This window comes from Pseudorca crassidens, chromosome 3, assembly GCF_039906515.1.
Source record: "Pseudorca crassidens isolate mPseCra1 chromosome 3, mPseCra1.hap1, whole genome shotgun sequence".
NCBI lineage: Eukaryota > Metazoa > Chordata > Mammalia > Artiodactyla > Delphinidae > Pseudorca > Pseudorca crassidens.
The window spans coordinates 62,153,711-62,170,762 of NC_090298.1; the positions used below are offsets into that span (position 1 = coordinate 62,153,711).

A 17,052-nucleotide genomic window follows, 5' to 3' on the forward strand; every position below is an offset into this window, starting at 1 on the left:
GTGGGTGACAAAGCAGGCAAAAGGAAGGGAAATAATTTTTTAAAATTTTTATATAGAAATTTCGTTGTTCTTAAAAAATCTTTTTAGAAACTTTTCCTACAGCTTTTATGTACTATAATAAAATGTAGCCTTTATGGCAAAGCTTCAGAAGGTATGGTAAAAACTACTATTAAAAAAGCAAGTAATAAAAAGAGGTTAGAAAAGCTGTTAGGTGAGTGCAAATCTCATGTGAAAGAAACTACTTTCTTAGCTCCATCCATCCATCCATCCATCCATGCTGTCATTTAGTTTTCACATTATGCCAGATGCTGTGCTGTGTATCAAGGATATGAAAATGATCAAGATATGGTGTGTGCCCCAGAGAGATATATAATCTAAAGGGGGATAGAGATGTGTCAAGAGGTATTATAGACATTGTTGATGCCCCAGGTCACATTCCTTTGGCCACCTCTAACTTGAGCTGTGGTAGACAGTGCCATGTATGTTGAAGTCTTCTTTTTTGTTTTTAATTAATTAATTAATTTTTGGCTTAGTCGGGTCTTAGTTGTGGCATGTGGGATGTTTCGTTGCAGCACACAGGTTTCTCTCTAGTTGTGGCGCATGGGTTCCAGAGAGCGTGGGCCCTGTAATTGCGGCACGTAGGCTCTCTAGTTATGGCACATGGGCTCAGTTGCCCTGCGGCATGTGGGATCTTAGTTCCCCAACCAGGGATCGTACCTGCGTCCCCTGCATTGGAAGGCAGATACTTGACCACTGGGCCACCAGTGATGTCCCATGAAGGCTTCTCACTACTAGTGTCCACTCAGTTTCTCAGCTTTACTGCCTCAGGGACCTCCCTGAAGCTACTCTCTGCCTCTGTGTGTGTGTGTGTGTGTGTGTGTGTGTGTGTGTGTGTGTGTGTGTGTGTTGGGATTGAGTCCTAATTACCCACGGTTGTAAACTGCTTAATAATTCCTCCTTTATTGGTTTTCCCTTTTTATCTGTCTCATCCTTCCCTCTTCCTCACTCTGGCTTCCTGGGAACACCACCCAAATAGACTATGTGTACTCAAGGTCCTCGTCACTTTCACCCCAGATCCTGCTTTTGGTCAAACCCAATTCTTGTATTATTAATACAAGGTAATAATATTTGTAGATGATGAAGGTATAAACAGAGCTCTCTTGTTCTACAGAGGATGGAGCAACTAATTCTCTCGGTAGGAGTTGCCAGGAAAGACTATTTGCAGGAGCCAAAGAAAGGGAGAAATTCGAAATTGATAGTTGAAAGATAAAGCTCTCCAATTTCTTTAACTATAGCTCAGTATGAGATATATAGTTCTGAGATGATATAATAGAGGCTACTTTGCATATCTCCTGTTATTTGCGTGACTTATACATGCCTGAGACTTTCTAGGCTTTCTGGAGGAGTGAATGATAAGGTGGAGCTCATGCCCAGTTCTCAGACTAAGTAGCTTTTAGAACTAAGAAAAGGAACAGTTCTATGCTTTGACCTTAGAAAGCAACCCTGGACCAGGGAGGATGCTTCGAGGTAGGAGAATGTCAAGATATCCAGGCTTGGTCCAGGGATAATGGTTGTGGTCAGGGATGAAAGGACAGTTTGCTTGCAACACTGTGTGGTGGCTTTCTGTTGTCTTGTTACCAAGCTCCCAGGAGAATGTGTGTCAGGTTCCACGAGAGAAGGGCTGTAAAAATTTAAAGAGAAAGTCAAATGGAAAAGTTGTGATTCATCAAATCATTGTAAAAAACCCCTAAAATTATGAGAACCTCTCTGGGGAAGGCCCATCCCCCAGGAAAACCCAGTGCTTTGCCTGAGACCTCTGGAGAGTATGAGGTCTGAGCAGGTCCATACTCGTGTTGATGGGAGGAACATTGTATTCCCTCGGCTCTAGAGCCTCTAAACATGCCAAGAGGCAGGCAGAACCATCGAAGTTCCTGAGGCCACAAATGGCGGGAAGCCAACTGTGGCAGCTGCCCCATGAACTGGGCACATGAAGGCAGTTATGCAGTGGGGGTTGGGTGAGAGCTCTGGTTCTCAGACTCAGAGACTATGAATATGGTTATCCACAACCCAGTCACCATTTCTCCCTGGTCATCTGGTAGCTGGACACTGGCCAAGCATGAGTTACCATGTCATATGCTTAATGAACCAACAAGACTATGCTACTTCTTTAAAAAAAAACCAACATGGCCTTCTCCATTTGGGCAATATAATAAAGCCTGATGTAGAATGCAAGGACAAACAACACAAACCCCCAGCTTTAGGCCTCTATTTCTCAACATAATTCTTAAAATAATAAAAGAAAGGGAAGTTGCAGAACAGTTGTATAATAAGGTCCAACATACATAAAAGACGTGTGTAAGAGTGTAAAGGCGTTGAAAGGGGACTGGAAGGGAGCTGCCTGTTTGTTGACAGTGGTTACCTGCAGGGAGGCACTGGGAGCTGGGCGTGGGAGGGAATGGTAAAGGGGACTTTATGTTCTGTTCTGGATTATCTGAATCCTTTACATATTATTTATGTAACCAAATAAAAAGCACACAGTTAAAAAAAATTACTTTCAGATCCACTCACTTCTCTGAATTTCCATTTTCTCATTTGTAAAATGGAAATAATAATACTTACCTCCCAAAGGTATGTTGCATATGAGAAAATGTCTGTTGAGCCTCCTGCATCTCAGTGCCTGACATATACCAGGCATTCAAGAAATTTTAGCTGTCTCTACCCTCTCTTCTCATGAGGTGAGGAAGAGAATAGCCATTTTAAATAAATCTGATTTCTTTCTTAAAATTCTCAACATTAAAGTAAAGGGAGAACCTGAAAGCAATCTTTCTTTCCTTAAAGGCCTAATAATCAGATTTGGGGTATTTCTTTCAGGAGATCAGAAAATGGGCCACACCACCGTGAACGTACCCGATCTCTTCTGATCTTGGAAGCTAAGCACAGTCGGGCCTGGTTAGTACTTGGATGGGAGAAAGTGGGTTAGATTGCTCTGATTATTTCCTCACTTATAAGAATCCCCCTGAAAATTTATGCCTAATTTTGCAATCTAAGCATTATAAACTGTCCTTACTTGGAAGACTTTTATGAAATTGCATAGACATTAGGTCATATCAAGTATGATTATATAATTGATGGTTCATGAAAAAAACAAAAACAGTTTTCTGAAAATGTACCTAGATAAAAATGAGTAGTCTTCTTTCTGTCTGTTCACACAAGAACAAATAGTATATCCAAAAAAGTCACAGGACTGTAATGCTTCTTTTACTATTTTACTACATTTATGTTACTGTATATATTACTACATATTACTAATATTGCTATATTTATATATTTTACTATTACTATATAATTTACCACATATTATAGTATACATTATGTACCATACAATTTACTATATAATTTATATATTTCACTATAATACTGTTTTGCTTTTTTTTTTTGCAGTTCGCGGGCCTCTCACTGTTGTGGCCTCTCCCGTTGCGGAGCACAGGCTCCGGACGCGCAGGCTCAGCGGCCATGGCTCATGGGCCCAGCCGCTCCGCGGCATGTGGGATCTTCCCGGACCGGGGCATGACCCGTGTCCCCTGCATTGGCAGGCGGAGTCTCAACCACTGCGCCACCAGGGAAGCCCAGTGAAACTTTTGAGGTAAGAAATATAACTAACTTGACATTTTCTCAATACTCACCGGCTGTCAGTATAGAAAACATGGAATTCAGATTATAGCCCTTGCCCAAAGGATTCACAAATTAAATTTGTCAGACTGAGGGAGAAGCAGCATGATGGTGGGGTGAAGCATTCCCTAATGTTAGGGAGGGGTGGGTCACTGGCACAGATTAACAGAATGTTCTAGCTGTTTAAAGGACCCGAGATACCATTTAGCCATGTTCTGGGCCTTTTAGGAAGTTTTTTGGGAACAGAGCCTCCCTTACAGCTTGTTCACTGCTTTACCCCCAACACCTAAAACAATGTTCACCACTGTGTAGGTGCTCAGTAAATACTTGTTGACTGACTAGTACGGAAACTCAGGTCAGAGAGGTGAACTGATATGATCAAGGTCACTCAGCTGGTTTATGGTAGAGCTGGATCTAGCAAGTAGTTTTGACTCTTCATTCTTTGCTCTATCAAACTTAGGAGGCAGCTCCTAAAAAATGAACTACTCCAACGAATGAAGCCTCCTGTATGCTTTCTCTCTACCTTGCACATAGCATTTCTTCTTCCTATATGAAATATTACCAACCAAATATATCAATTTAATGTCTGAAATGTGAGTTGAGAGACTCGAGTTCTGTTCCTAGTTCCTCCGTTCACTTCCTTTGTAACTGAGGCAAATGACTTAACCTGTTCAAACTCAGTTTCTTTTTTGGCTGTGAGAGGGGCTAAAGGTTCTTTCAATTCTCCTATCCTGTGATTCTAAATTTCATGAAAGGTTCTAATAAGCTCACCTGTGGACTGTATGTCTGAATATTCTTATATCAGTGTCCTTGAAGTGTGGTCATTGCATCACCTCTATCAGAATCACCTGGGGTCCTTTAACTATGCTGATTTTGTAATTGTTAAAAAGAATAAATTAGACACGTAGTTGTTGATTTGGAGGGATTTCCATTAAGCTATGCTTCCTAACACTTTCCACCTTTATAGTAATGGTACACATAAAAAGTGATAATATTTATGTGGTGTACTGGGGTAAGAAACTTTAGACTGTCTCTTTGCCAATTCCCCTCTCACTGAGAAACTGTGCCACTGAGTGAGAAAAACAAGTTGCAAAAAAAGAAAAATGATCCCCTTTTTGCAAGACAATACCAAAATTCTGTATGACTATGTATAAGCATGTCTGCATGCATATGTATTATATGTTTGTATACGATTATGTGAGTTACGTTATGTGCTTGTAGATATACAGTATTATAAGAATATTGAAAGGAACATACTGGGTTGTTAACATATGGGAGAGGAAGGAGGACAAAAAATAAAAAAAATTTTAAAAAGGTGAAAACACTAGTGTGTATGCTATGAACCCATTTATGCATTTATGTAAAGGAATATATTCATATATAAAGACATTTAAAAATAGAATAAAAAATGCAGATCCATGGCCCCTACTGTAAAGCCAAATCTCAGGGACAGGAGATATGGAGAGGTGCATCATTAACAAATATTCCGAGTGGGGGCTTCCATGGTGGCGCAGTGGTTAAGAATCTGCCTGCTAATGCAGGGGACACGGGTTCGAGCCCTGGTCTGGGAGGATCCCACATGCCGCGGAGCAGCTAGGCCTGTGAGCCACAACTACTGAGCCTGCGCGTCTGGAGCCTGTGTTCCGCAACAAGAGAGGCTGCGATAGTAAGAGGCCCACGCACCGCGATGAAGAGTGGCCCCCACTTGCCACAACTAGAGAAAGCCCTCGCACAGAAACGAAGACCCAACACAGTAAAAATAAATAAATTAATTAATAAACTCCTACCCACAACCTCTTCTTTAAAAAAAAAATATTCCAAGTGATTCTGTAACAATGAAATCTGTAAATCTTTGCATTAAGTGCTAATATCATTAGCTGTAAACACAGCTTCGTTGGAAATTTCCATCCTGCAATGCAGGCTCAGCTGATCTTCATTGTCTTGGAACATAGTAGATGCATAATAAATAGCTGCTGATTATTTGAATCATTTGGAGGACAGGTGGAGGGAGTGAGGGCCAAAGTGGTGGGAGAAGTCGATCAGCTGGGCAAGGTCAAGCTCAAGAGCCATGAGGTAAAACACATAAGAACAATGGACTGGGCTCCCTTGGCATTTTCAAACATTCAACAGTATTTGTTAGGCACTATATACATGCACGGCACTTTTCTCTATCTTATTTCATTTAATTCTAAAATAACCCGTTACAAACTCAGAGAGGTGACGTGGGTAGCACAAGTAGTATCAAAATTGGGATTTGAACCCCACGCATATTTTGAGCACTCAGCTATAAACTAGACTCCTGGTAGCTGCTGAGGACAGGAGGGCAAGCACAATAGACGGTTTGCTCTTTTTCATGTCCACAGTCTTGCAGCTCGGCCACGATCATTCCAGTCTGTTGTCGATTATTAGTTGACAGTCCTAGTCGGCTGCCTAGAAGCAGCTTCTTTGTCATACATCCCAACCTGGATCCCGCCAAAGAGAGATTACAGCAGATGTGCTTTTTTGTCTATCGTCACTAGCTAGTGTTTTCACAGTAGGGAGAAACTATTTCCCAGATGATTTTGAATAGTGCAAGAAGACCAAGACCTACTCTAGTTCCTTCCAATTCTTAGGCACCTATCAAGGGAAAATAATTCTGGCTTTTTATAGCTTTATCTGCTAAGTGTTTTGCTGTTAGAGCAAAAGGAAGGTGAGAGGTGGGGAAAGAGATGCCCCCTCATTAAGTTCAAGGGTGGGGCAACGAATGGTACAAATAAATTCCACACACATACTCATTTTTTGGTGATCTCTGGTGTTGGGTAGTGGATAGGAAAAAATCAGAAGTGTATATTTTGCGCCTGAATGCTTGAAAGAAAACAAAAACGGCATCTTTTTGTCACCCACTAACATTAACTTAAGGGCCTTGATCTTTGGACCTGTGCCACCCCGCGATCATTTCTGGAGAAGTAGCCATTTTGCAGATTCTGGAGAACGGTACCAAGGGCCGGACCCTGGTACTGAATCTCTCTTTCCCAAACGTCTGCGGAGCCAGTCCGGATCGGTAGCACCACGGCTGGTCTCCGTGATTTAGCAGCAACATAGAGTCGGAAAAAACCGGAAGACGGGAGGCAGGGATTTCCAGGTGGAATCAGGGGTGTGCGAAATTCATTAGTGAGGACAAGGCCCCACGGGGCGTTATCCGTGGTTACAGGTGCGGAGCTTCTCTAGGTCTCCGCGCCTCTGAGCCCAGTTAAGCTGCCACTCCTTCCCCAGGTGTGCAGCCTGCGTCCCAAGCAGCCTTCCCAACCTGGGGAAGTGGTCTCAGTGTACGTCTTTCTTGCCAACAAAGTGCTACCTCTCCCGTAACTCAAGCTTGGCCACACGGCGCCGATTTTAAATCGATAACACAACCAAGTCCAGCCGGACGCTCCGCTCATCCAAATGCGCTTAACACAGAACACCTCCGTGCTTCTTCCACTGTTCCCAGCTTCCTCCGCCCCTAGTTCCTACTCGGTCGTACTTAAAGCCCGGAGTGCTGGAGTGCGGCTCGGAGGAACGGGATGGCGAACTAGGAGCGGCGCTGGCGTCCGGCAGCCCGTCGCACCGGGCATGCTCAGTGGCACGGCCGGCTGGGTGGCCTCGCGAGCTGCACCCGGATCTGCTCGGCGGCGGCGGCGGCTGCGGCGGCGACGTGAGCGCGCAGGGGGGCGGCGGCCTCGCCTCCTCTCTGTCTCTCTCTGCGCCTGGGTCGGGTGGGTGACGCCGAGCGCGAGATGTCGGATTTTGATAGTAACCCGTTTGCAGACCCGGATCTCAACAACCCTTTCAAGGTGAGCGTCGTCCCCAGCATCTCCCGCCACCGTGACGCGTCGTTGTTTGTTTAAACCGACAAGTTCCTTCGCGCCCGCCACTCGGCCCCCTTCAGCCCCTTAAGACAGGGGCTCGGGGCCGCCGCACCCCTCGGTGGGGTCGCGCTCCGGCCCACGCGTCACTCGTTTTGGGGTCGGAGTGGAACCTACCGAGCTCCCCATACGGCCGGCCCTCCCCGCGTCCCCGACTGGAGAGGGTCGTGCCCTGGCTCGGGAGTGAGGGTTCCTGGGGCTTCGGGGTTCCCGGCCCGCCTCTCGGGAGCGGGGAGAGTGAGAACCTAGAGCAGGTGGAGTTGTCACCTGTCAGGTAAGTGTGGCTGGCCGGGCAGGGGCGGGGGCCGGGACACGGCGGAGGGGGGCTCACCCTCGGGAGGGGTTGTCATGGGGACCCGAGGCGGCGCTGAGAGGAGCTGCGTGGGTGATGGCAGAGATGTGGAGGAGAGGTGAGGGCACCGAGTACGCTGCAATTAAAAATAAAAGGTTTTTGTTTTTAATTTTTAAACTTGTGTTGCGCCCAGGTGCCACCAGCGGCGCTGCCACCCCTCCTCCCCACCATTTGCCTGAGGTTGAGGGTACTGATAACAAAGCGTAAGTTAAATAGAAATAAACACACCTGGAAACAATAGTGCACGTGGACGATCATCTTCCTTCCTAACCGCTCTTAGTAAGGTAAACGACGGGATATTTTCCAGGCTCCTTGTGCGTCAGCTGTTCTCTGAACAGCTGAATGAGGATACCATTTCCCACATGAGCTTCTTTCTTTCTTGGAGTATACCTTTTGGATCCCAGCTTCGAGAGGGCTTGGCATAGAAACCGGCAAAGGAAGACGACTAAGGTGTTCATTATCTGCGCCTAACTTAATGCAACGTCTGTATAAATACCTTAAAAAGTACCACTCCAGGTTTCTTAATGAGTGCTGCTGTTTAGCACGTGTAATTTGTTTCTGTTGCTCGAAGTTGGTTAATTTCTCCTGGTTAGGTACAATAGTAACTTTAATTTGTGGTCCTACAAGGGTCACTTCTGGCTTGTTGAATTTACATCTCTTCTTTTACTCCTGGTTTTATCTCTTATTAAGAACTCTAGAAAAGGAAAAACATCCCTCTTCTGATTGTTTGCCTGTTAATTTCATGGAGGATTATCTTAACTTAATAATTCTGATTATTATTGACAGCTTGACTCACTGTAGAAATGTAGAATAGACTCAGTCAACTATTCCTTTGCCTCTAATAGCACTTAAGAAAATTCTCTACACCTGGCCTGAAACTTTTAGGTTTTAAAGATGATATGGTTATACTTTGAGTAGAATTTTTCCCCCCCAGAAGTTTAGTATTCCATCATCCCGTGTTGTGGAAAATCGGATTATTCTTAAATCATAAACATTCTAAAGAGACATCTCATCACTTGCCAAACGGGTATTATTTTAGAATATTTTGAGGTATAACATTAAGAACCTGTTAGCTCTTCCTAGTTCAAATAATTCATTGATGCTGTTTATTCAGCATCTGACAGTTTGGCTGTTTTCTGTTCTGTCATTCCATTTCCTGGCGTAATTTACGTAGCTAGTTCTCTTGTTAGGGCGAGACATTGTCGGCTTCTTAGCCCAGACTGCTTTTTTGTGACAAGTAATGTTGCCATGACACTTTCCTCTTCTGCTGTACAGAAGGTTGCTGTAATAATTCTAAACCCAAAAGTAGCTTTAAATATTCATTGTGGCATAAAATTATAAACTTTTTTGTTCTTTATAAGTGGGTGCATTCAGAGGGCAGTGATTATTTAGGTTCATAAAATGCCTCAAAGGATGGATAATTTAGGCCTAAAGAAGACTTGGTTGTACACGTTTCTGTTTATGATCTTTCCCTATTTTCGGTGACTGTCAGAGCATTGTGTATCTGACCTTTGATTTTTCTACTTAAATTCAGCTGCCCTTCCTCCTCTCAAAGTAAAGCTTTACATTTATAGCATATTCTTTCTTCTTTCTACTGTTGGTTTCCTTCTATGTAAATGTGATTCTTGAAATAGCATTTCTGGTCCTCTCTACTTACATATAAAAAGTTCTCAGGTGCATCTTTGTGTTACCTTATCGTCATCTTTCTTCTCAAATCTGTTCTTATTTTCAATATTTGAAATATTTCAGTATTCAAAAATAAAGTTCATATTTTCAAAATATATATTTCACATTTGGCAACCATCCTAATTTCTTCTTAATTAAAAACTATTTGATTTCCGTTGCTAACTTGCCCATTGTCTTACATCGAGGCGTAGGTAGTGCAGAATTGGCATTGGAATTTAGGTCACCTGATTCCTAGTCAATTGCTGATGGCACTATATATTCTCTGTTTGCATTTCTTTCACCAAAATTCTTGTCCTGTGTTTGGAGCTTGGACTTGAGGCTCTCATGTAGTATTTAAAAGTTTTGGCTCAAGAGTTAAAACAAACAAACAAACAAAAAACCCAAAACTGCATTTAATCTTGGCTTTGTCACTGACCAGCTGTGAAACCTTGGAAAGTTACTTAGCCTCTCTATACCTTTAGTTTACTATTATGTAGAATAGAATAATATCAATAGTACCTTCTCCATAGGATTGTTAATAGGATTAGGTGAACATACATTTAGTGTGTTATCAGTGCTCAATGCATGGTGCCTTTAATTAGATAATAATAGGTAGTATTAATAGGAATTCAAGGAACTGTATTTAATTATAGTTGATGATACTATTCTTAGCTTATTAATTTGGTGAAGTTCATGTTACCTTTGAATCTTCTAGAGTGCTAATAGTAGCTGTTTGGAGGGTCATAGTTGAGGAATCAAGGCTAAAAATAATTAAGTGGTTTGCCCTAGGTCACCCTACTAAGAGTAGACCCAGGTTGTCTGAATCCTAGTGCTTTGTCACTTCACATGCTTCCTCCCTAATAAAAGAACTCTATATTAAAATTGAGCAACTGTCCATTTTATTTTGGCCTCAAACATTAATTCTACTCTATTGAAATAATCTATTTAAAATGGCGTACAATTCAGTGTTCTTATTTATCTTTTTAGTTGCAGTAATATCAGTGGTATCTTTAGTTGCAGTAATATCAGTGGTATCCTAACAGTTTAGTTGAAGTTGAAAACTTTGTCTTAAAAAGAGACCCATGGGCTTCCCTGGTGGTACAGTGGTTACGAATCCACCTGCCAATGCAGGGGACACGGGTTCAAGCCCTGGTCTGGGAAGATCCCACATGCCGCGGAGCAACGAAGCCTGTGCACCACAACTACTGAGCCTGTGCTTTAGAGCTCGCAAGCCACAACTACTGAAGCCCGCAGGCCTAGAGTCCATGCTCTGCAACAAGAGAAGCCACCGCAATGAGAAGCCCGCGCACCGCAATGAGTGGCCCCCGCTCGCTGCAACTAGAGAAAGCCTGCACGCAGCAACAAACACCCAATGCAGCCCCCCCCCCAAAAAAAGACCCATAATTCAAAGATGTTACCCGTTTTGTTTTCATTTACAATAAAGTGGATGCCACTCTTCCCTTAGCCATTTAAAATTTTAAGACTGGAGATTGGATAGCAACAGGAAAGGATTTTTTCTTTATCTTTCAGCATTAATCTGGAACATAGCGGTAGTAACTTATGGTCTGTGGTATTTTATGTTCATGTGAACTGCATGAGTTCCCACTCTCTTTTCCTCAGGTTGATACTTTTAAAAAGAGTCCATTGAGCTGCTGATTATATTTCATCAAATTAAGATGCATCATTATTTTATTTACCTCTGTTTCAGTTATCTATTGCTGTGTAACAAATACATGCAAAATCTGCTGATATGGAGGCCGACTGCATTACACCAGTTTATATAAGGGACTTGAGCATCTGAGGATTTTGGTATCCAAGGGGGCTCCTGGAACCAATACCCTGCTTATAGCAAGGGACGATTGACTGTAATCCCAAAATGTAGTGGCTTGAAACAAAAATTACTTGCTCAGTATTTTGTTATTTGAGCTACATTTAGCTGGACAGTTTGTTTTCAAATGTTATTGTCTAGAGTCACTCATGTGGCTTCAGTCATCCAGCAGCTTGACTAGAGTGGGATGGTTTAAGATGTCCTCGCTCAACTACCTGGCAGTTACCTGGGGCTGTCAGTGGGGGCAGCGATTGGTGCTCTTTCATGTGGCCTTTCCTAGGAATAGCCTGGGCTTTTTACGTGGTGGTAGTAGTGTTCCAAGAAGACGAGTGAAAGCCACAAGGCTTCTTGAGTCAGTTCGCTTCCGCTACATTCTTTTAGTCGAAACAAGCCACAAAACCAGCCCAGCTTCAGAAAAGGAGTGGGAGGATTAGACTACACATCTTGATGAAAGGAACTCTGTCCCTCTTGATACAGACCTAGGAACTGAAAAGATAAACCCAGTGTAAAATGGTGAGACAGGTACAGGATAACCTCAATAGAACTCCCATCAAATGGAGGAGTGGGAGGCATGTAGCAGTCGCTGGTACAAACAGCAGGTCTGAAATCCAGCCAGGCTCATTAGTCAGGGTCCCCTACTTTGGGGGCAATGAGAGTTCTTTGATTAGGGCCCAGTTCTACTACCTTGGAAGTCTTTTTCTAATCTTATTTTCTTCTGCTTTTGGCTCTACCCTCTGAGAAGTCCTTCTTTTCTGTAAATTACTCCAGTTTGTAACTGGAGTAGTATTTTTCAGTCTGCTTCCTTCCCATTGAAAATTGGGAGCCCAGAAACCTCTTTTCAATTTGAAATATCTCTGTTTCTTTTAGTCCAGGCTGGTACAACTCTCTTAACAATTTGTTAATCTTATATGGGTTCAAACTATCGCTTAAAACACATCTGTAATTCTTTCTGAGACGGTCTCTTTATTTAGGGTATAGTGTCAGGGTGCTGTGGATCAACGCTCTTTTTTTTGTTTTGTTTTTGTTTTTGCGGTAAGTGGGCCTCTCACTGTTGTGCCCTCTCCCGTTGCGGAGCACAGGCTCCGGACGCGCAGGCTCAGCGGCCATGGCTCACGGGCCCAACCGCTCCACGGCATGTGGGATCTTCCCGGACCAGGGTACGAACCCGTGTCCCCTGCATCGGCAGGCGGACTCTCAACCACTGCGCCACCAGGGAAGCCCTGGATCTACGCTCTTAAGATATGTGAAAACCTTTTGTCTAGATTGAGTATCTCCTAGGGCAGTGTAAGCTCCCAGGCAGGTACAATGGGAGGCTGCTAGTGTGGGCGGGGTACCTCTCACAAATGCTGAAAGACAAAACTAGTGTTTGAGCATGTTTTATTTGGGTCCTTGGCTTTTACAATAATTGTAAAAGAAATGATGGGTGAGTGTGAAAATTTTGAATGTAAACTGTTCTTTTGCTGATGTTGCCCCCCCCACCCCCCCGCAACCAGAAAGGTTTTTTGGAGTGCAGTTAATATTTACTAGTGTCGAATGCAGATCCAGGAAACTTACTGGATATTTTCTTAATATGAATCACAGTGTTATGTAGTTCCTGAAAATATATATTGGATTAATGAAGTTAGTGACCAGTTCTTAAAAATGAATCTACAGTATTCTGTTCTTGTCCATCCAGTGAATATTGTCTTCAGTTCCCAGTGCATATTTGAAGACTGGTTTGAACAAGATAGGTTGTTCCCAAGAAGAAGACAGAATGACCATGGGTCTGGAATCAAGTCCTAGGAAAATTAAGTTTACTCAATGGGTTTAGTCTACAGAAGGCTAAAGGGAAGTTTGAGATATACAGATGCTTGAAGGGTTCTTAGTTGGTTGAATGAATAAATGTGTTCTTGCTTCAGGAAAAAAAGGCCAATTGGCAGAGTTTATATGAAAATAGATTTTGTCCTAACATAAAGATTTAAAAAAATCTGTTAGAATAGCCTGATAATGCTCTTTTGGTATGGAGTTCCCCAGCACTTGAAGGAATTCAAACAGAATTTCCATGACCTATCACAGATGCTAAGGCAGAGATTTGTGTCTCAAGTTCTTTTTCTACTTTAAAAGTCTCTAATTGTTACATTTTTGTACCCTTATGGACCATTTTGTGAATGCGTAAATTCTGTCATGTTTTAATCTACTGGATATTGGAATTGAGTCTGATCATCTCAAGAGAAGAGGGTTTATGTTCTAGGATGCTATGCTCTGAGCCCCAGCATCTACTGAGGGAGCAGCCTGAAGTGATTACTTACACATAGGTGATCATGTCCTTTACTGTGTGATACTTGCCATGCTGGTCTTAGCTGACTGATCTTATCAAGCAGAAGCCAGTCTTTGAGCTGATCAGGAGCAGATAAGATCGCTTGGTCCAAAAACTTTGCCCCAACGAGAACAGTGATAGTTAACTGAGCTATCTTTCTCAGGAGCTATCTTTCTCTGTGAGAGCACAGAGAAAAAGTCAGGTAGTTGTAGCGAGAATAACCACGGAAAGACATGAGGAAAGAGCCAAATTATCTATCATGCAAATCATGAAGCACTAGAGTAGGAATTGTCTGACCAGGGCTTCTGGTCATTTTATAGAATTCCAGTCCCTTATTCAAGCTGCTCTTGCACTACAAGAGATATTGCCATGTTTTGAAGAATTCCAGCCTCTGTGAAACCTGGCATCCTTCTTTCTGTGTGCAGAGTCTGTTTCTTTCAACCAGAATTGCCTAAAGGTGAATGCAAAGCAATATCTTCTTGCCCAAATAGTGATAGAATCAAACCTGTAGGGACTTCCCTGGTGGCGCAGTGGTTAAGAATCTGCCTGCCAATGCTGGGGATATAGGTTCGATCTGTGGTCGGGGAAGATCCCACATGCCGTGAAGCAACTATGTCCATGCACCACAACTACTGAGCCTGCGCTCTAGAGCCCACGAGCCACAACTGCTGAAGCCCGCGCACCTAGAGCCCGTGCTCCACAACAAGAGAAGCCACCGCACTGAGAAGCCTGTGCAACAAAGAGAAAGCTGTGCGCAGCAATGAAGACCCAATGCAGTCCAAAAAAAAAAAAAAAGAATCAAACCTGTATTTAGGGACTTCCCTGGTTGTGCAGTGGTTAAGAATCTACCTGCCAATGCAGAGGACATGAGTTTGAGCCCTGGTCCGGGAAGATCCCACATACCACAGTGCAACTAAGTCCGGGCACCACAACTCCTGACCCTGTGCTCTAGAGCCTGCGAGCCACAACTACTGAGTCCACGTGCTACAACTACTGAAGTCTGCGTGCCTAGAGCCTGTGCTCCACATCAAAGACAAGCCGCCGTGAGAAGCCTGTGCACCACAACGAAGACCCAATGCAGCCAAAAATAAATAAATTTATGAAAAAAGAAAAAGACCTGTATTTAGACCGAATACAGTTAAAAATGATAGAAGAGGTCTACATGATATAATTAAAGTTGTACTTAGTTTTTGGTGGTAATGAAAGTCCAAACGCTATGGGATGTTTTTAAGTCACAAGAAGGAAATTTCCCAACTTTTAATATGTATGGGCATAAAAGATGATGTGGAGGTTGGTTGGATTTGACTTTGTACCAAGTGTCTTCCCTGTGCAAGAAATGCCACAAGAAATCCTTGTAAGTGTGTACGCAGATAGCAATCTCAATAATCTCCTCCCTGGCGTTTGGCATGGGGTGCTTATGAGAATTAGTAATGCTAGTTCATCAGTTGATGGACATTTGGGTTGTTTCCACCTTTTGACTGTTATGAATAATGGTGCTATAAACATCTGTATACAAGTTTTTGTTTGAACACTTGTTTTAATTTCTGTTGGGTATATACCTAGGAGTAGCATCTCTGGGTCTTCTGGTAACAATGTTGAATCATTTGAGGAACTGCCAGACAGTTTTCCAAAGTGGCTGCACCATTTTATATTCCTGCCAGCAGTGTATGAGGGTTCCGCATTCTCTACATCCTAGTCAACATTTGTTGTTACCTGTTAATAATTGTAGCCATCCTAGTGAGTGTGAAGTATCTAATTTTGGTTTTGATTTGTATTCCCCTGATGACTGTATGATGTTGAACATATTTTATGTGCTTATTGGCCATTTGTATGTCATCTTTGGAGAAATGTCTATTCAGATCCTTTGCCCATTTTAAAATTGGGTTATTTGTCTTTTTAGTATTGAGTTATAAATGATTTTTAAAAATATATTTTGGATATAAGTCCTTTATCCAGATATACGATTTACAAATATTTGCTCCCATTTTGTCGATTACTTTTTTATTTTCTTGTTAATGTCCTTTGAAGCACAAAAGTTCTAAATTCTGATTAAGGTCAAATTACCTATATTTAGTGGCTTTTGTTTTGACATTATATCCAAGAATCCTTTGCCAAACCTGAGGTAATGAACATTTATCCCTGTGTTTTCTTCCAAGAGCTTTATAGTTTTAGCTCTTAATTTTAGCTTTATGATTCATTTTGAGTTAATTTTTGTATAGGGTGTGAAGTAAGGTCGAACTTCATTCTTTTGAATGTGGATATCCAGTTGTTCCAACACCATTTGTTGAACAGACTGTTCTTTCTCCTTTGAATGGTCTTGGCACCCTCGTTGAAAAATCTCTATTCTTAATCTGTGTTCTTGCAAAAGAAATGAAATATTTTAGTTTAAAAAGCCCTTCATATTTCATGCAAAATGGCTCCCAAGTACCTGCTGAAGTCCCTAGAGTATATATATTAGCTCTCCCAGCTTCCCAAATTGCCAGAGCTAGTGTTGCAACTCCTTCTAATCTCTGCTTGTTTCAAAACTTAAAAAAAAAAAAAAGTGTAATAGTGGGTTTTATACTTGTTTTTAGAATGTAATTCTAAATACATCAATATTACCAACTTGATACTTTTCCTTTTCTTTAAAAGAGACACTTCCATTTATTTTACAGAGTACAGATGAATTAGTGAATTTTTTTTGCATGTCAGCAGAACTGTTGGAACCTCTTAAAAGAATGAAGCAAATAAGTGTATATTATAAAGTGTAGTGCATTTTGAGTATTGGTGAGCTCAAACTAGGAAGAAAGGATTTGTGATAGGTATGCATTATAATTCTAAATTGATTGTTAATAGAAGAAAAATAAATCAGACATTTGAATGCAAGTGATTTAGTATATGTAGCTAGTAAAGATTTTTTCTTATCAAACACAGCCAAAACAATGCATATCATAGAAAAAACAATATGTACACAACAAATACTGGATGTTTCCACTTTGTTCAAGAGAAATAAGCAAAGGCAGAGTTGTATATATGCTACTGGCAGTCATTTTATCTGTGGGAACCCTCCAATGGTGGTTAGAATTCTCATATAGTGATGAGGAATATATGTGGAAGGTGGTAGGTGATAGGAAAAATGCATCAAGAATATGGGCCAGTCACGGCAGGGGCTGGTGTACTAGTGTAATTTTACTACCATTTAGCAATTTTCCCGAAGCTGTTGATGCTTCTTTTGGTTGATTTAGCCAGTCTTGTGGTTTTATTTATGGCCTAGCATACCTAATTTTTGGCATCTCAAATAGTCATAAATTTTAGTGAATTGCTTACAAGTAAGTGGCATATTATAAAAATGTAAATTAATGTATTCCCTAAGCTTCAAAGA

At 42.0% G+C, this 17,052-nt stretch overlaps 1 protein-coding gene across 2 annotated transcripts in view; it reads left to right on the forward strand.

Annotated features, from left to right (window-relative positions):
- The first annotated feature begins 7,279 nt into the window (after positions 1–7,279).
- The window catches only part of SCAMP1 (secretory carrier membrane protein 1), a 100,076-nt gene continuing 90,303 nt past the window's right edge, over positions 7,280–17,052 (forward strand). Inside the window, exon 1 of one of the 2 annotated variants that reach the window (XM_067731067.1) lies at positions 7,280–7,478. In XM_067731067.1, the coding sequence (XP_067587168.1) occupies positions 7,422–7,478 (57 nt within the window). In that variant the 5' untranslated portion in view covers positions 7,280–7,421. The remainder of the gene's footprint in view (positions 7,479–17,052) is intronic. The other variant, XM_067731065.1, reaches the window with a different exon arrangement.